Source organism: Lycium ferocissimum, unplaced genomic scaffold (assembly GCF_029784015.1).
Source record: "Lycium ferocissimum isolate CSIRO_LF1 unplaced genomic scaffold, AGI_CSIRO_Lferr_CH_V1 ctg6133, whole genome shotgun sequence".
Classification (NCBI taxonomy): Eukaryota; Viridiplantae; Streptophyta; class Magnoliopsida; order Solanales; family Solanaceae; genus Lycium; species Lycium ferocissimum.
Window position 1 is genome coordinate 20608 of NW_026726234.1, and position 20358 is coordinate 40965.

The 20358-nt window shown below is 41.6% G+C and overlaps 1 protein-coding gene and 1 long non-coding RNA gene across 2 annotated transcripts in view; one reads left to right on the forward strand and one right to left on the reverse strand.

The window, feature by feature from the left end:
- The window catches only part of LOC132045182 (uncharacterized), a 30266-nt gene extending 20056 nt beyond the window's left edge, over positions 1–10210 (forward strand). Inside the window, exons 2-3 of the long non-coding RNA XR_009412360.1 lie at positions 5944–8748; positions 9849–10210. This is a non-coding gene — a long non-coding RNA (uncharacterized LOC132045182). The remainder of the gene's footprint in view (positions 1–5943; positions 8749–9848) is intronic.
- On the reverse strand, positions 108–1348 carry LOC132045183 (uncharacterized). Its single transcript, XM_059435727.1, has 4 exons — positions 1329–1348; positions 1002–1209; positions 728–920; positions 108–526 (listed from the first exon to the last, which is right to left on the reverse strand). Exons 1-4 carry the CDS (start codon positions 1346–1348, stop codon positions 108–110), a joined length of 840 nt encoding a protein of 279 aa, XP_059291710.1.
- Positions 10211–20358: the final 10148 nt, after the last annotated feature.

Consider the following 20358-nt stretch of genomic DNA (forward strand, 5'->3'; position numbering starts at 1 on the left):
AAACACAAATTTCGATTCGTTCATATATAAAGTAGATTTACAAAGGCTTGGACAGTGGCCTCAAAACAAGGATGCAAAAACAAAAGAGGCGACGCGAGGCCCCGAACCTAATCTTCATCCGACCCCTCGGCCTCTTCATCAGCTAACTCAAGATCGATATCTGAATCCTCGGGGTCGAACGCAGCCTTTGCTTCTGCTTCAAGCTCTTTTGCTTCCTCGATCAAATTTGATAAGTCCACACCAGTGGCCTGAACTTCTTCGAGGGTCTTCCTTCGGGACAAACACCACTCGTACTCAGCTCTAAGATTATTGGCCTTTTCGGCAGCAGTCACATCAGCCTTGTACTGCTCTAACATGTCGTCATAACCTGAGATCTGATCGAGAGCCTTTCCATGCTCAGCTTGAAGATCGGTGATGACCTGGCTCAATCGATCCCTTTCCACTTCGGCCGCAGCAAGTGATGCGTTAAGGCCGTTCATTTGTTCCTCCGACGACCGAAGCTGCTCCCGGAGAACATCACGTTCGGCTACAGCACCGACGGTTGTTTCGTGAAGGGAATCAAACTCGGGTTTGATCCCATGAAGCTCTGCCCGGATTTGATCAATCTGGCTAACATAAGCTCGAGCCTAAGAAGCAAGGGCATTAGCATTGGCTATTAAAGATTTATTGTAAACTTCGAAAGCCTTTACCTTCTCTGCCAACTGGTCACATTCCCGTTTGGTTTCACCAGCTTCGTTTCGAGCCGCTGCTAAATCTGATTTAAGGATGGAAAGATCAGGAAGAGACGAGATATACTGCAAATTCTTTTCGTATAGAGTCATGAGCTCGTCCACCTCCTGACTCTTACTTTCGAGCTCCTCCTTGAGTCGACCCACTTCATGCTTAAGCCGGTGAAAGCTTGCATGGTGAAGCACGGAGGCCTATAAGGGAAAAAGGAACGGTTATTAAAATGAGGCATGAAATTAAAAGCTGAGTAAAAAGAATATAAGGATGAGACTTACCCGATTCAATGCTTGCTGAGCCTCGTTGAAAAGGCACGATTCGTCGACCTCGGTCATTTTCTTACGGTCCTCTTGGGACACCAAAGGATACAGATAGCTGGATACCCTAATAGGACCCGATAACATGTTCATATCAGCTGGCACCTTAAAAGTAATTAGCCTCTTCCGACTCGAGTCGACACTAAGGGCAGGAAATGATTTCTCCAACCTGGGACCAGAATTAACCCTGAAACGCTAGGCTACAGGGATGGGCAAATGCTCGAAACCCGACATACCTAGAGCGGGTATTTCATAATCCCCATTACCGGCTGCCCTTTGCTCGGTCACCTTGCCCTTGGCTTTTTCATCATCGGTAGGAATATCCACCAATGGCGGCAGAGAATCTTGTATGCAAATTATCGTTTCAGATGAGGCCACAGCTTGTATCGGAAGGACGAAGCCAATACCATACAAAGGCAGGATAGTAGGTACCTTAGAGCCTAATACCGATGGTTGCCCTCTATCCGGCAAGGCCGGGCAATTTTTCGACTTCGGGTGGAAGTATGATCGGAGACCCCGACTTTCGACCCGAAGATCCCTGCATCCATTGACTTCAAGATATCACTGGGAATTTGACTTGAACTTTCCACCAACGGTGGAGTAATTGCAACAGAACCAGTTAAATCATGCTAGAGGAGCTCGTCAATAAGATGATGCCCACCCAAAACCTGATCATCGTCATCTGAATGGTCCAATAATTGACCAACGACCTCAGTATCCAAAGCACGGGCCGAGATATCTTCCGATGAGGTCTCTCGAGTGACGTCCCTCGATCTTTTCTTAGCCTGGGACGGAGCTCGAAATGATTCGGAGGATTTTCTTTTCCTCCTTACAACTAGGTCTCCCTGATCGGGAGCTTCGGTATCCTGCTCATCAGCTGAGGTCTCGGCAGTTTCCTGGCCCCGAATTCTGGTGGCCTTTGACAAGCCTGTGAAGCAAAGGGAAGAACAGTCATTACCTAACTAATGTGGCATACTACACAGGGTAGAAAGGATGACACTCTAAGGAGAAGGCTTACCATGGGTCCCGGCCTCCCAACGGGACCGGGATAAATGCCTGTGTGCGTTCGGCATAAGTAAGTTGGGAACATATTTTCCCAATCCGTTGGTCGAGGTTAGGAACCACACCAAAGGTTCGGATTAGCGCTGCATACACACGAACAAATAAAAAGTTCAGTATCAGCGTGGGCACACGGTCGTATCGCATCGATGTAAAATTACTTACGTTTTGGGTTCCATTTCTCGAAAAATGGTAATTTGTCAGCAGGGATCAAATCCGCTGTCCTGATTCGGACAAACCTGCCCTGCCAGCCTCAATCCCTATCTTCGTCTAAACCGGAGAAGGGAGCTTTTGCAGCTCGTTTTGAAAGTTTTATCATTCTTCCCCCTTTGAAGACACGGGGGCTATATAGGCGAAAAAAGTGTTGCACCGTGAACGGAATGTTCGCGTTTGTAGTGAAATAAGGAAGGAGCACAACGATTCTCCAAAATGATAGGTGAATTTGGCCGAGGGTGATCTCGTACCGCTTGCAGAAATTGACCACCATAGGGTCGAGTGTGGTGAAGGTGAAAGGGTAGGTATAAACACTCAAGTACCCGTCCACGTGGGTCGTTATGGCTTCATCTTGGTCGGGAATAACGACCTCCTTCCCTTTTCACCCACAATCTTTCTTGACTTATTCGAGTTTATTCAGGGGTATCGTCCACAGGTAGGCTGATATTTCGACACTCGATCCCCCTGTTGAGAAGGTTTCTCGACTTTGAAGTCCCAAATTGTCAAACAGTCTTGAGGAACGAAGTCAATCAGCAGCGGCTCTGGTTTAGGAGCCGAGGATGTCTTACCGGCTTTTGCCTTTGAAGATTTACTCGTCATTTTGAAAGTATGAAGATAAGAAGGTCTAAAATGAAGGTTTGAAGATTGGAATGGAAATTAAGAAGAAGATATGAAGATATGGAGGTTTGAAGGTTTGAAGATATCAAGATCAAAGTATTCAGAGCACACGAAGGTAAAAATTTCCTTTGGTAAAAGTCGAAAAGTGAAAAAAGAAGGGGAAAACTCGCTTTTATAGAGTGGGACCGAGATGCTTGACTTTCTGCAACCACTTTTAGAGCCAACGGGGCTTCGACACGTGTCGATGTCAGACGGATGTGATGGATGTGACCTTGATCCTATCTAATCATGGGAAGCATACGAGAGAAGAAATCGGGGGGTCCGTTCAACCAACAGACCGTGCTCGAACAGATCGACCTTTCGAAGAGACCTAGACCGGAACCTCGTACGAACCCCTCCATGATCGAGTAAAGCTTTCGAATATTTCGCAAAGGGTGTTGTTTCGAATCGGTCATGGCCGAGTTTAATAACCGGATGCTCGATTATGGAATGAATGATTATGGATTATGGAATCAAACGGGTCGCAAAACATGTCGGGTTCTTTCGGATTATGGAATAAATGATTACTGATCGAATACTACAAAGGCATATGCGAAAGTTTGGGTAAAAAACATTATACGGGTGATGCTCAATATAGTCCAATAACAACCAGTTTGCAAGATTCCATTAAAGATTTTTTCCATTTCGTAAAATCCCGACTGTGCCGGATACATCGGTACATCAGAAAAAGCAGAAGAAACCCTACTCTACGACCAGTAATTGGAAAACAAAAGTAAAACAGCCACATCCTTGCTCAAACTAACAAGTCGGAGGATGAGATCTTCGAGTATATCCACGGGATGCGGCAATGACGGGTGATACCGATTAGCTGTCCCCATGACTTGCACCAGAGGTAGACGACCCGGGGATATCCAGTTCCGGCAAATCTTCCTCATCGAGCACAATCACTGGTGTGTTTTCACCCAAAGGCATCTCCCGATGAGTCCCCATAATATGGCGAGTTCGAACTCGAGATCCAACCCCCGAATGCACAATGGGCAAACTGTCGGCCTCCCTGCGTCTAGGTGGCCTCGGTGAGGGGGTGTTCTTCTTCCTCGAACTACATCCTCGGTTACCGATTTCCCTTTGGGAGCCCTCCTCGGCCGAAGTCCTGAAAACCAAAGGTATTGGGTTAAGATATGATAAAGAGAAATAAGGATCGAAACGTTCAGATTAAAAAGTTACCATAGTCCTTGCCTTTCCACCCTTCGGGTGCCATTCTTCTCCAAGAACGGCCTAAGCTACGAGAAGCCCGGAGAAGGGCAATCACCCACTCAAAAATAGCAGTTTCGAGCATGGGCTCAACTGGGTTCGGTGAAAGGTTCCACACTTCGGGAAAATCGACAGACGATGGACGGTGCAGTTGAACCGTGCGTACCATCACGAACCGGTTAAGCCATCCTCGATCATAATCGTCTTCAGGGTCGATGAGGCTTCGGCTTCCCCTGGGAATCAACTGAACAATTCCCCCTCGGATCACCCGAGGTATATATAAATGAAGCAAGTGATCGAGGGTAAAAGCGACTCCGGCCGCGTTGGCCAACTTCTCAATGCAGAACACGAGCCTCCAAATTTGCGGGGCGATCTGCCCAATACATACTCGATATCGACAGCAGAAGTCCTCGATTATTCTATGAACGGGGAGGGCGAACCCTATGGCAAAGGGATACATGTATGATAACGAGTAACCGGGAACGTGATAATTTATTTTCCCACCCTCCCTAACGGGGAGAAGGTCAATGTCCGCGCCTAGATGGCAATCTTCCCTGACAGTGATAATGGCGCTATCATCGACATAAGACTCGAAATCTTCCACCGGGTCAAGATGGTGAAGGACTTTGCAGTCATTCGTGTAAATAAAACCCGACGGGACAATACCCGCAGCAATAGATTCTAACTCCCTATCAGAACCAGCGGCTCCAGCCGATGGCATGAATGAAGACTGATCTTCACCCTGAGTCAGTAACAGTACGTAGGTCATAGTCGCGGAAGGTTCTTCTTAACAAAGTGTATCCTCACCCTGGAACAAGAAGATTGAAGATCCGAAGAGTATTATGGGATCAATGAAGGAATATCAGTAGGCTTAGAGGAGGAACAAAGTGAGATTTTGAGAAGTGAGGATGCATGGAAAAGAAAGAAGACATGGGCTTTATATAGAAAGAGATTTAAGAGATCTTGTAGCATATCAAGAGTTCTGATACAAGGAGGATTCCCCAAAAAGATTTGGCGGCTGGCTAATAATGACCCAGCATCGGGGAGGGTGAGATTTGAATTAAAGGTTCCATCCCAGGTAATTAGAGGCGGCTGCTCAGTTTATTCAGGGTCCATTCCCCGCCGTCAGTAACTGCACCTCGGGGAATGGGGGGACTATCTGTATACGGGTAAAACCGAGGACACAGGCACGCTTGGTCTCCCGACGTCATGGTTATGCTCGGTCACAATACGACCGTCTCATCGGGAACGAGGTCTCGAGCTCGGGCCAGGATAAGGCGATAAAGGAAGGGCGATTGACTGCTTAATGGCAGACCGAAATATCCGTTCTCACCCGGATATTTCGGCATCGATCTCGGTAATACAGCTGTCACCAGATTTACTTGCTTTATTTAGAATTGTACTAGGGTTGAAACTCCTCTACTATATAAAGAGGAGGTCATCATTCATGAAAGAGGTTGGCAATAACAAAGAGAGAAATAGTTAACATCAACAATCATAAGAATCTTATCAAATTAGTTCCCATCTGTTCTTGAGTTTCATTTTATTTGTACCTCGTGAGAGCTTGTAACAAAAAGGGTATCGGCCTTGGTTTCTATACCCGAGGCCATACGTATCTAGCATTTGAGTAGATCTGATTCTTTATCCACTTTCTTGACATATCTCGCTATTTAACATTTAATTGAATTTAGCCACATATCTTTGGCATCTCGTATAAATTTAACTATTCTACGTTTTAGGGTTAAACAAAGATACCTGGAAGTAATTAAAATAGGGACATTTAGTTTAACACCTGATGTTGCCCCTTTTAAGAAAAAATGTGATTGAGCATGTTAATTCCCTTGGTTCTTTGGATAGTTATTTTTACAAGAGGTACCTACTTCTAGAAAGCTAGTTCTGTTTTCATGTTCATCATTATCAGTTATGACTTTGCTATGCTATGTCCTGAATCTATTAAAAAATGCAAAGATGTGTTATAGCTTCCATGTATTTCTAATGCGAAAAGCAAGTTGCAGTGGATTACTTGGGGTCTTTGTACTCTTTGATTCTTATCCTCTGATTGTAGTAAGATTTCTTCCCCTTCTCTTTATCTTCTTACATGAATAATGAAAATGCCCCTGTCTCATAGCGATGCCTTTTTCTATCTGTTTATGGCCAGTCCTTGCAATATAGTCACATTAGTCATCTTTGGGGTTCGCTTTAAGTCACGTGTGGTACTTGAGTCGCGAGTTTGGATGAACAAGTGCTGAATCTTCCTTTACATTAGTGTCAAAGTTTGTTCTTGAGTGCTAGTTGTCCATGTTACTTGCGAAGATTGTGCTTTTCTTTTACATTTTTCTTTAACAGAAAACAGATTTTCAGGTTTTTACTTTAAGAGTTAACACCCATCTCCCCTTTTCTATGATTTCTGGAAACTTGTTCATATTATGAATTGTTGATTGATTTTTTGAAAGACTTTTTGTCATCTTAACATGTTCGTAAAATTTAAACTGATTTATGATATTCTTCAAAAGTAATAGAGCATCTTGTTTGATGTTATCTAGTTAGAATTCCTTGTGTTTACGAACACTCATTTTTTACCCCTCTTTTTATTTGCATAACTCAGGGATTTTCAAATCCAAAATGCCAACGAGATGCTGCTGAACTCGAGATGAATTACTGTTGTTCTTGAATGGGCTGACTGCTGTAGTCCTTTAAGCCAAACGCCGCACTTAATTTCAGCACTTTGCTGAATTTGCTATTTTGTTTTTTAATAGAAAAACAATTGCTGAACTTTGAAACTCATTTTGTTGTTGATGCCTTGCTGAAATTACTATTATTTCCCTGATATTTGCTGCAATTTGAGGTAAAGGAAATGGCTGCTGTGCTTGATTGATTGAGCCCCTATTATGCTCAAAATACCCTCCTATGATATACTGCTTTGTTGTTTTTTGTTGTGGCTATCTTTAGATGTGTAGTTGAAATCTGAGAACCATGCTTGGGTTGTAGAAACAAAATTCCTTTACATAGTTAAGCATCTGCTTTAATACTAGGATGGAATAGTGTTGGTGCATTCGGTTTGGGAACTTCTTGCGTGTTGTGTTCCAAAACTTTTCAGGACTATTTCCTTTAGTAGTCCCTTGTTTTCTTGTATTGTATCTGTTGGCTGAAAGCCAAGACAAACTTAGGGAACGGTTTAGCCTCCTCCAATAGTCCACCATGCCTAGGGTTCGATAGGCCCTTTTGATCTTGTGCGACGTTGGAATAGACGTGGTGGTAGCCCCCTTTTGTTATTTGAACCTTTTTGCAGCTTGACGTTTAGCCTGATGATTCTGATCAGTCTTTAAATTTCTTTTTTTGAGTGCTGCTGCTGAATTAGGAGTAACATTCGCACACTTGAGAGCATCCTTCACTACTAGTTGTTACATTCTGAATTGTTCTTTGTATCTTAGGGCTAAAAATGTCATCTTTGAGTCAATTTCTTTGCTGCTTTTGGATTGCAATTGCTACATATTGAGCAGAGTTTCTACTGCATTTAGAGTCTAATCTCTGTTGCACTTCTAAAATTGAGAAGTGATGCCTTTGCTATTTGTTGCCTCCTGAATTGCTCAATTTGGCAAGTTTGCCATAAATGGTTGATCTTATATGTTATCATTTAGGCTGGAAAGATCTGGTGTTTCCCTTGAGCTTTTGGGGTTTACTCTTACAATGTTGAGTTTTTATTCCCAGAGAGCAAATGTTACATTTCTAAGGGCAAATAGCTGTTGCCTTTTAAGGACAATTGCCTGTTGTTTGCTGCTGCAATTTAGGGTGAACTGATGCTGAATTGTTATAGCTCTTTTAAGCTAATTGTTGTTGTGTCCTTGAGCCAAATAACTGCTGCATCTTTACCCATGTTGCTGCATCCACCAAGCAGAAAATGTAGTACTATTCTACCACATAATAGCCTATGAGAATATTTCGAGCCCTCTATGATTCTGCTATCTGTTTGGTATGTTGCTGGGTATGGACAAATACTACACTTGGTAAGATCTAACTGATGTGAATATGGTACTACACTGGGCCGATGAAAAAGTATTTAACTTGAGGCCACAATTTTAAAAGAACAGATTTCTATACTTGATGAAAATTTACTGATTTGAATAGATACTTAACTTGAGAATGCCTAGTCCGGAAAGGTTCTATCCCTCGGTGGGCAATGATGATCATAGTCTAGTTATAAAATAGGAACCAACATGCATTTGTCAAGGTAATAGAATGACTGACAGGTCGCTATTTCGCAGCCATGACATGTTCAGGGGTCCTTTTTCCCATATTTGAAAGAAGCATGATTCTGAGCCTTTAGTAATCAAAGCTCCTATAGTTTGATGCGAAACTGAGGGGTATTATATTTATATTCATAAACGTCACCCCGTGGGGTGGCGTATCCCTTTGACTAATCATTCTCGTTTCTATCCCTGCGAGGTACATTCAATCGATATAGGATGGAAAAAGAGAAGTACTAAAAAGACGAGGCAAGGATTTGACATTTGGAGCTTTCAGACGAAAAATAAAGGAAGAACGGAATTGCAACTAAAGGTACAAGAAGGTGAGGAGATAGGCTTATCCGATTAACCTTTCTCCACCTTCATTCTCTTCCTCCCTTTAGTTATTTTGAAAATATTCTGTTTACTTGTTTTATTTATGTATTGTTGGAACCTTTATGGATTAGAACTTAAGATTTAGAGTTGCTAAAACTGATTTTTTAAGCCATGTATAAAACAGATGTGAAATACGGATTACTCTTAATGAAAAAACTTATTTTCATAATTTCACTTTGAAATGGTATCGATATATTAACTTTAAGAGTTGGACTTAAAAACCAAGTTGAATTTACGAAAGGATAAGGGACTAAGAATGGATTAAGGTAAATTTACGAGGACTATAATGGTATGCCTTAATAAAAAGGACTTTACTTTAAAAAATAATAAAAGTTTTTTAAAAGACTCTTTAAAAGGTTGGACTAATGTAGTGTTCTACCCGAATTCGCGCTTTCAAGTTCGTATCCGAGTGTTCTAGTGCGAAAACCACAAAAATGCCTTTTTAGGTAGGATTTTACTTAGCCATTTCCCAGGAGTGATTCTACATGAATGACGACCCTATATTGCGAAAATCTAAAATAAAAGCAGTTTTTATCACAAAACAATTTATATCTGCAAAGGCATACTGTTAGAACCCGTAGGTAAACCGCAATTGAGCGGATCCATAATACCGGGGTGCCTACCACCTTCGCCAGGGGATCACCAGATCCTTTACCCATACTTTGGTTAGATTAGGATTCTTTTAAAACTTAACGGCTTTAAATGAACCCTTTTCGAACTGGTTTTCCTAATTTCCTAAAAATTAGGTGGCGACTCTAAAAAATAAAGTCCATTTAGATTACCATTACGTAGAAGTATATTTTTTCCTTTTTTCCGGTACGATTGACAACCGTACATTCCCGGGACACTTTCCTTTTTAAATGAGCCAAGTGCAAATATGAATCGAAAAAAATACGACACGCTACAAGTAAGTCAGACGTTACAGGTTGATTCTTATCCTTTTTATTTACATTATGTTATCATTATATTTCATTTTCGCCTTACATACTTGGCACATTATTTCGTACTGATGTTTCTTTACCTGGGGATGCTTCCTTCATGCCCGCAGGCTCAGCTAGGTTGCCAAGAGGATTGCACCGATAGGATTTGCCGAATACTAGCCAGTGTGGTGAGCTCCATGTCATTCAGAGTTACCAGGTCCAGATTTTTGTCTACATATAGTATGGGTAGGCCGGGGCCCTGTCCCAACCATGTTACAATTAGACTCCTGTAGAGGCTTATGGACTTGTGTTGTCAGTTCAGTATGTCATAGAGGCCTTGTCGACCCTTGCATATGTCTGTTATGGGTTATTACTGCTTACAGACACGTATACTGGCCGAGTCAGCCAGATAACTATTCACGTATGCGTTGGGATGGTCTCCTCTTGTTGAGTTAGTCTAAAGGATAGATGTTACAGCATGAGGCCTCGTCGGCCCGAATACGATATTGTGTTTACAGATTGGCCTCATTGGCCTATTGTCCTCTGAGACACAGAGGGTACGAGGTACAGTTTGGTTTGCTCGGTCCTAGTAGGGTGTCGGGTGCCAATCACGCCTCACCTAGGTTGGGGTGTGACAAAGTGGTATCAGAGCAGGTTGGTCCAAGGGAGTCTACAAGCCGTGTCTAGTAGAGTCTTATTTATAAGTGTGTTGTGCACCACATTATATAAACAGGGAGCTACATGGCATTTAGGAATCTGTTACCCTTCTTTCAAATCTAAATTGTCACACCCTAATTTCCGATAGGGTGTGATGGGCACCCGACCCTTACCTAGGGCCGAGCGAACCCTCCGACTATCGTAATACTCGTAATCATCTTGGTTCCTTAGCCAAAACACAAATACATAATAAAAGTTTTTGGAAAACAAACATGCTTTTCTTTTTCCGAAACAACGAAATCGTAACACTTAAAACTTGTATTACAATGCATAACAATAGTACGTCGCTTGTGTAGCCGATTACATAATCGACGTCTTACACCCACGACAACGCTCGCAAAGTCTCTAACACGGAGACATAAATCCATAACATCATAATCGACTCGGCAAAGCCTCGGAGGAAATGGAGCTCGCCAATCCCGCCGGAACATCTTCTCGCTAGTATCTTGACTCGCAGGTGTACTGCGCGGCATGAAACGCGGCCCCGAAGAAAAGGGGGTCGATTTTAATATGTGCGAGTATGTAAAGCATGGAATACATGACACGAGATCATATCTGAAAAGAGGAGTACGGAATATGTGCATAATAGTCAGAATATCGAAATACGTGCACCTGTAATACAAATAGTGCCCAGGAGGTACAGAAGATAGATATACTAATCAGAATGCTCACCTCCTAAATACAAATCATGTATGCCAAATCATATGTCATCATGTGTAAAAATAACGTGTCCCGGCCCTTCGAGGGACTCGGTGGATGGAATCTTGTATGTCAAGATCATGTGTCGTATGCATATAACGTGTCCCGCCCTTTATTAAGGGACTCGGTGAATAAAATCATGTACGACGTAACTATACATCATATATGCAAATAACGTGCCCGGCCCTCCCGTGGGGACTCGGTAAATCATATATCATGCAAACATATAACGTGTCCGACCTGGCGAGGGACTCGGTGAATAGAATCACGTATGTCACATCAAACATCATATATGCACGTAACGTGTCCGCCCGCCGGTGAGGGACTCGGTGGATAACATGTCCCGCCCTTCAATAAGGGACTCGGTAGAGGGAATCCGGTCCCGAATGCGGCGCCATCGTCACATGCGTGTCCCGCCCTCGGCGGTGGGTCTCGGTGAACAATGCGGGTAATACGCACGAGAACATGTCCGGCCGGGACTCGGTGAATAGACATACTCGACATGCACGAGCGAGTCGTGAGAAACCATATGCACACATATCGAGACCCGACGGAGGCACATACACACTTATCAACATCCGAAAACTCAATAAAATGATCATGCGTCGTCGTCGACGACAATCAAAGCATCGAGTCTACGGAAGATATTCCTATCGAACGTTCGTAGCAAACTATTCATACATTACTCGTATCACAATTCTTATATCAATTTACATACCGAGATCGGAATACTTTTATCGAATACTTTTACCCAAATACTTATGTCGAATGCTCGTATCGTAATGCTTATGTCGAATACTTATATCAAAATACTTATATCAAGATGCTTATAACAAACATTACTTATGTCGAATACATATATCGTAATACATATATCGAAATCCTCGTAGTTGAGTACTTTTATTAGATTACGTGTATCAAAATATCCGTATCAAAATACTTGCATTCAAATGCTTATATCAGTGTTACCAGATACTTATAACAAACTCGCAATAGTAGCCAAAGGTTTCCCTAAATTGACGTACGAAAATAAGACAAATAGAACCATACAAATAGGTCTCGGGGATTGCGGGCCCACCTCGGGTCAAGTCAAGGTGGCATACGTAGATTTACAACCATTAGGCTCTATGGAGCCACCGGTGATGGTCTCAAGATAGTTCGGTTCCATTTACGAAAGTTCTAAACGTTTAAGTTATTTTTCCGATAAAGTATAGAATGTCTAATTCAATTGTATTGAATAAAAAAGGGCCAAATTAAAACTCGTATTTCTAAGAATAAAACCGTCCCCGAGACTTGTAATCAAGCCTATTACAACTAGGACATGCCAAAGAAAGAAGAGGTAAGCCTTACATACCTTCGCCCCTAAGCTAATCCAAACTTACGTCTCGGCTTCTCACGATCTACAATAATGTCATTGGACACCCAACATTAGCCATAAGCATGGAAGAACCCAATTCCAAGCCATCACTTTATCTACAAAAATTATAAAGATTTCCCCTATATATTCACCGACCCCGAGAATTCAACTCGGCCAAAACACAACAACCAAACCAACAATCTTAATAACAATATCGATAGGTAATTCAAGATATCCAAACTAACAACCAATCTTACCCGAAACCTTCCAATTCAACAAGAACGACAACACATTTCTACCTTCCAAATTCATGAACTACATCCACAATCCCATATATTACAATATGATCTTTACAATTATGAAAACATATTAAAATCATATTGACCTTCAAAAACCCACAACAGATTGCCACACCAACATAAGTCATTAAACCTTCATTTCACATTGTAGAATTTCAATACGACAACCAAATTATATCAAAATTAAATTTTCCATCTCTTTTCATAAATGACCACCATTCGGTCAGCCCCTCAACACACACAACTTCATGAATTTCATCCATTTCAACACATTACGACATGCTCAAAACGTCCATAATAAATAATACCAACCAAACACTAAATAAAACTAATTCATTCTTGGCATACAAGGCACCCATTTTCGGCCACAACATCAATACACCCCTTCCATGATTTCCATCCATTTCCACACATTACGATACAAAAACATGCTAAACACAAGTAATTCACCCCTCCTACAACACTACACACTCACGGCCACACACACATATTCGGCCCAACACCAACGTTCATATTTTCGTGATTTTTGTTCATTTCTATATACTACAACATCCACAAACCATTACATAACATATAAAAAAATAAGGTTGAACCATACCTTGTTCCTTCACCTCCCCTTCTCGGCTAGGGTCATGAATCACAAACGGATGTGCTTGCTCCAACAACTAGCTCATGTTAATAAGGACCTTTCACTTAGTAGGAAAACATGAAAAGAAAAATTTTCCGTGATCGCTCTCCCGTAGGCTGTGGTTCGGCCACATTATGGCCGACTCTCTCTCTCTTTTCTTCTCTTTTCTTGAATTCTCTAGAACAAAAATGATGAAGTGTATTGTTCTTGGTCATCACCCACACATATATATATTTAGTAATGGGGCACATGGCCGGTCATGTGCACCCTTTTCTCTTCTTTTTTTTCCCTCCAAATTTCTTCAAATTTCTAGAATTTTCTTTAAGTAACAAAAAATGAATTGCATGCTACTTAGTCATCTTTTATTCACATGTATTTTACACCCATGTGGGCCATAGTCCACTCAACTTGGATGGCCACAAGACTTCTTCAACAAGTCATAAATAATAATTTCCAAATTCCAAGTTTGCCCTTAATATTCCATGACAATAATATTTATAAGCGACTTGCGCATTCAAACAAACTGGAAAATGGACTTTCCCTTAACTTCCCGCAATTGTCTTACAATATTCCAACGTACAAAATGCGGGATATAACATCCTTCCCCCCTTTAGAACATTCGTCCTCGAATGTTCAATTAGTCCTGCGGGTCTCATAAGCACCTTGGGGGAGCTCCCTTTTCATAGCTATTGCCATTCTTCATACTATTTCTTAAGCTATCCAATATTCTTTTGTCATACTCTTTTCCTTCCCACACGTCCATTTCCTGGCGCCATGTCGTTTAAAGTCTTTGCGAAACTTCTTACACTGCCTTAAATACCCTTCTGATTCTTATCCGCTTATTCTTTGGTTTTCCGATCTTACTAACTTGTTTCCATGAGGGGGGGGGGGGGTTCATTTGTAGCCCAAGCATCCATATCAAACATACTACCGTATCATTGTTTTTTATCTCATTGTTGCATCTCTCGCCCGCTTCCCCCTTTAGGGGTATCTTATACCATTATCCATTCATGCCTGTCTCTTTTTCTACACACGAGAAATCTTATGCTACCTCTGTGTCGTTCAGAACACACTACTCTTACATAGTCCCTTTTCTCATTTTCAAAACGTATTCTATTCGTTCACATTTTATCCGTATCATCCCAGTCATTTTTTAGCATTCGTCCTGCCTTGTTCCACGTCTTTCTATAACTTGGCCTTTCACTGTTCCGTCACTTATAGCACTCGTGTCCCCCGTTACACACGTCTTAACCTATTACTATACCATTGTCCCGCTTCCTTTTTATTCCTTTCTTCCACTAGCTCCTTCTTTTCACCATCCTAATTCGCCCCGTCCTACGCGACCTTTTATGGTTTACGCCGCTCCTTGCATTCCAATTTTCCTTAGGTTAACTTAACCTCTCATTTGCCTCTTCCTTTGAATTTGTAAGACTTTTCAGGAAACTTCCCAGGGGGGTCACCCATCCCAGAATTTCTCTCACTCCAGCACGCTTAACTTTGAAACTTTAATAAAATTGGGTGCGTTAATGCCAGTATGATCGCGTCCACCTCACTACACGACCTTCTACACATAATATTGAGTCAGTTGGAATTTTAACGTACTCCCAAAACGCCCTTACAACACATCCCGGCAGCTGTTTTATCAATACGTTCCTATTCGTCACAATTCTTCTTCCTTCATACCCTTATCTTAGTCATGTCACTTTATCCGAACCTACCAATCTTTTCTAAATCATCGCCTAGTAGCACAAGTCCTTCCAAATTTCCTTACTACCATATTTCCACCGACGTCTTATTTACTATTTTACCACTCATCCCACAGTTAACTTATTCCTAGAGGAGCGATCGTACCTACGGCTAGTCAACTTTCATCGCTACCATTAACATGACTTTTTCGAAATATCTTCCAAACTTATATCTCATTCTCGTATTACTTCCAGAAAAATTTCGGCAGAGTTTCCTCTGTATTTCTTACTATCCCAAAGCCTGCACGCAGGAGATACCAACAATGCCTCACAGGGCCATCATCATATATACATATCATGCCATATCATATCGTATCATAATCACACACGGCTCCCAATATTCATAAAAGGCTGAAAATATTAGATTTACCTCATATGCTCGACGCGGCTACACGTGTCACACTTTCTTGCTTACCTCCCTTTTTAGTTTTCAACTCTGCCTTTCAATCGTATGCCAATACCTTTATTGACATATATCTTTCGTATCTTTACTTACCTGCGTGCTTTGTAACCTTCCATACCGCTGGTCGCTTCCGCCTGTCTACGTCATTCTCTCGCCGAAATCAAAGATTAGTACAAAGGATCTCATTTCCTATAACTTGGCTCTATGGCACGATCTAAGAGGTGAACGAAGAGTAACCATCCTAAATGCCCGCAGCCTCTGTTTATAGATGTGGCCGCTTCACACCATAAACGGGACTCCACGGGGACACGACTTTGCAGACAACCCCTAGACCGACCTGCTCTGATACCACTTTGTCACACCCTAATTTCCGATAGGGTGTGATGGGCACCCGACCCTTACCTAGGGCCGAGCGAACCCTCCGACTATCGTAATACTCGTAATCATACTGGTTCCTTAGCCAAAACACAAATACATAATAAAAGTTTTTGGAAAACAAACATGCTTTTCTTTTTCCGAAACAACGAAATCTGTAACACTTAAAACTTGTATTACAATGCATAACAATAGTACGTCGGCTTATGTAGCCGATTACATAACTGACGTCTTACACCCACGACACTGTCTGCAGAGTCTACGCCACGGAACATAAATCCATAACATCATAATCTTACTCGGCGGCACTCGAGGGTAATGGAGCTCGCCAATCCACATTTGGAACATCTTCGCTAGTATCTTCGGCTCACACAGGTGTACCGCGGCATGAAACGCGACCCCGAAGAAAAGGGGTCGTGCAGAATATGTACTGAGTATGTAAAGCATGGAATACATGACACGAGATCATATCTGAAACGAGGAGTACGGAATATGTGCATAATAGTCGGAATATCGAAATACGTACTGTAATACAAATAGTGCCCAAGAGGTACAGAAGATAGATATACTAATCAGAATGCTCACCTCCTAAATACAAATCATGTATGCCAAATCATATGTCATCATGTGTAAAAATAACGTGTCCCGGCCCTCTACTGAGGGACTCGGTGGATGGAATCTTGTATGTCAAGATCATGTGTCATGTATGCATATAACGTGTCCCGGCCCTTTATTAAGGGACTCGGTGAATAAAATCATGTACGACAGAACTATACATCATATATGCAAATAACGTGCCCCGGCCCTCCCGTGAGGGACTCGGTAAATCATATATCATGCAAACATATAACGTGTCCCGGCCCTCGGTGAGGGACTCGGTGAATAGAATCACGTATGTCACATCAAACATCATATATGCATGTAACGTGTCCCGGCCCGCCGGTGAGACACTCGGTGGATAACATGTCCCAGCCCTTCAATAAGGGACTCGGTAGAGGGAATCCGGTCTGAATCTGGCGCCATCGTCACATAACGTGTCCGGCCCTCAACGGTGGGTCTCTCGGTGAACAATGCGGTGTAATACGCACGAGAACATGTCTGGCCCGGGACTCGGTGAATAGACATGCATACGGACATGCACGAGCGAGTCGTGAGAAACCATATGCACACATATTGAGACCGACAGAGGCACATACACAACTTATCAACATTCGAAAACTCGATAAAATGATCATGCGTCTTTGTCGTCGACAATCAAAGCATCGAGTCTACGATTAAGATATTCTATCGGAATGTTCGTAGCAAACTATTCATAACGGATTACTCGTATCACAATTCTTATATCAATTTACATACCGAGATCGGAATACTTTTATCAGAATACTTTTACCCAAATACTTATGTCAGAATGCTCGTATCAGAATGCTTATGTCAGAATACTTATATCAAGATGCTTATAACAGATTACTTATGTCAGAATACATATATCAGAATACATATATCGAAATCCTCGTAGTTGATTACTTTTATTAGATTACGTGTATCAAAATATCCGTATCAATATACTTGCATTCAAATGCTTATATCAGTGTTACCAGATACTTATAACAAACTCGCAATAGTAGCCAAAGGTTTCCCTGAATTGTCGTACGGAAATAAGACAAATAGAACCATACAAATAGGTCTCGGGGATTGCGGGCCCACCTCGGGTCAAGTCGAGGTGGCATACGTAGATTTACAACCATTAGGCTCTATGGAGCCACCGGTGATGGTCTCAAGATAGTTCGGTTCCATTTACGAAAGTTCTAAATGTTTAAGTTATTTTTCCGATAAAGTATAGAATGTCTAATTCAATTGTATTGAATGAAAAAGGGCCAAATTCAAACTCGGATTTCTAAGAATAAAACCGTCCCAGAGACTTGTAATCAAGCCTATTACAACTAGGACATGCCAAAGAAAAGAAGAGGTAAGCCTTACATACCTTGGCCGCCCTCTAAGCTAATCCAAACTTACGTCTCGGCTTCTCACGATCTACAATAATGTCATTGGACACCCAACATTAGCCATAAGCATGGAAGAACCCAATTCCAAGCCATCACTTTATCTACAAAAATTAAGAAGCATTTCCCACCATATATTCACCGACCCCGAGAATTCAACTCGGCCAAAACACAACAACCAAACCAACAATCTTAATAACAATATCGATAGGTAATTCAAGATATCCAAACTAACAACCAATCTTACCCGAAACCTTCCAATTCAACAAGAACAACGACAACACATTTCTACCTTCCAAATTCATGAACTACATCCACAATCCCATATATTACAATATGATCTTTACAATTATGAGAAAACATATTAAAATCATATTGACCTTCAAAACAGCCCACAACAATTGCCACACCAACATAAGTCATTAAACCTTCATTTCACATTGTAGAATTCACAATACGACAACCAAATTATATCAAATAAAATTTGTCCATCTCTTTCACATAAACGCCACCATTCGGTCAGCCCCTCAACACACCAACTTCATGCATTTCATCCATTTCAACACATTACGACATGCTCAAAACGTCCATAACAATACCAACCAAACACTAAATAAAACTAATTCATTCTTGGCATACAAGGCACCCGTTTTGCCACAACATCAATACACCCCTTCCATGATTTCCATCCATTTCCACACATTACAACAATACAAAAACATGCTAAACACAAGTAATTCACCCCTCCTACAACACTACACACTCACGGCCACACACACATATTCGGCCCAACACCAACATCCATATTTTCGTGATTTTTGTTCATTTCTATATACTACAACATCCACAAACCATTCATAACATATAAAAAAATAAGGTTGAACCATACCTTGTTCCTTCACCTCCCCTTCTCGGCTAGGGTCATGAATCATGCAAACGGATGCCTTGCTTGCTCCAACAACTAGCTCATGTTAATAAGGACCTTTCACTTAGTAGGAAAACATGAAAAGAAAAATTTTCCGTGATCACTCTCCCATGGCTGTGGTTCGGCCAGCCATGGCCGACTCTCTCTCTCTTTTCTTTCTCTTTTCTTGAATTCTCTAGAACAAAAATGATGAAGTGTATTGTTCTTGGTCATCACCCACACATATATATATTTAGTAATGGGGCACATGGCCAGTCATGTGCACCCTTTTCTCTTTTTTTTTTTTCCCTCCAAATTTCTTCAAATTTCTAGAATTTTCTTTAAGTAACAAAAAATGAATTGCATGCTACTTAGTCATCTTTTATTCACACGTATTTTACACCCCATGTGGGCCATAGTCCACTCCAACTTGGATGGCCACAAGACTTCTTCAACAAGTCATAAATAATAATTTCCAAATTCCAAGTTTGCCCTTAATATTCCATGACAATAATATTTATAAGCGACTTGCGCATTCAAATAAACCGGAAAATGGCCTTGCCCTTAACTTCCCGCAATTGTCTTACAATATTCCAACGTACAAAATGCGGGATATAACATAAATTGTGCGCTAGAGCTAAGTTATAAGAGAATTCGGTCAGGTATACGAGGTAAGGTAATGGGCTTGCAGCTTTATGAGAAGCGGAGGTGTCACGACCTAACCGTAGGGACATGACGGGCACCCGATGCTAACCCACCCGGACACCTCCTATCGTACTCTCATATTCACATCTGGGTGAGCCACATGGCTTACTTATAATTTACATACATCAATAGTGCTAATCTCATTGGGCAACAACGCATTTATATCATTATCAACAATAATGCCCATATGCATATACACAAGCCGACGGGGCTATCAAAATGATATAGAAAATATGAGCCGACAAGGCTACAGGACATCTAACCATACACAATTGTCTACGAGTCTCTAAGAAGAGTATGTCACATCATATAGGCGGGACAGGGCCCCGCCATGCCCATATGTATGTACACAAAAGAATAATACCCAAAACCTGTAGCTCCGAATGAAATGGAGCTCCTCTATGTAGTCCCTGAAAAGAAATCTATGGATCGAGCCTGTCTCCCTGTCTACCTGCGGGCATGACGCAGCGTCCATAAACAAAAGGACATCATTACGAATAATGTACTTAGTATGTAAAGCTTAATCAACATCATAGCAGAAGCATAAGAGAGCATAAGAAATAGCATAAGATGGGAGAATCAGGAGGTGATAGAATCATTTGTACCTCTAGTGGCCTTTATCATATCTACTTACTTATCTTTCATAGGGACCTTCCATTTCTAATGCTTGCTTATGCATATATACATACATATAGATATTCGTATTCGTTTTTATACCCGTTTTCATATATATATCATACCCGACCATGAAGGTTCGATGGTTCACATACCCAGCCATGACAAGGCTCGATGATTATACATACCTA

Excerpts from the sequence above, each read along its gene's own strand:
- LOC132045183 (XM_059435727.1), bottom strand. The coding sequence starts at position 1,348 with ATGAAAAAGCCAAGGGCAAG. Across the intron at positions 1,210-1,328 it reads ATGAAAAAGCCAAGGGCAAG|GTTGGAGAAATCATTTCCTG; the intron begins GTGACCGAGCAA and ends TTCTGGTCCCAG. Across the intron at positions 921-1,001 it reads CTCAGCAAGCATTGAATCGG|GCCTCCGTGCTTCACCATGC; the intron begins GTAAGTCTCATC and ends TTTCCCTTATAG.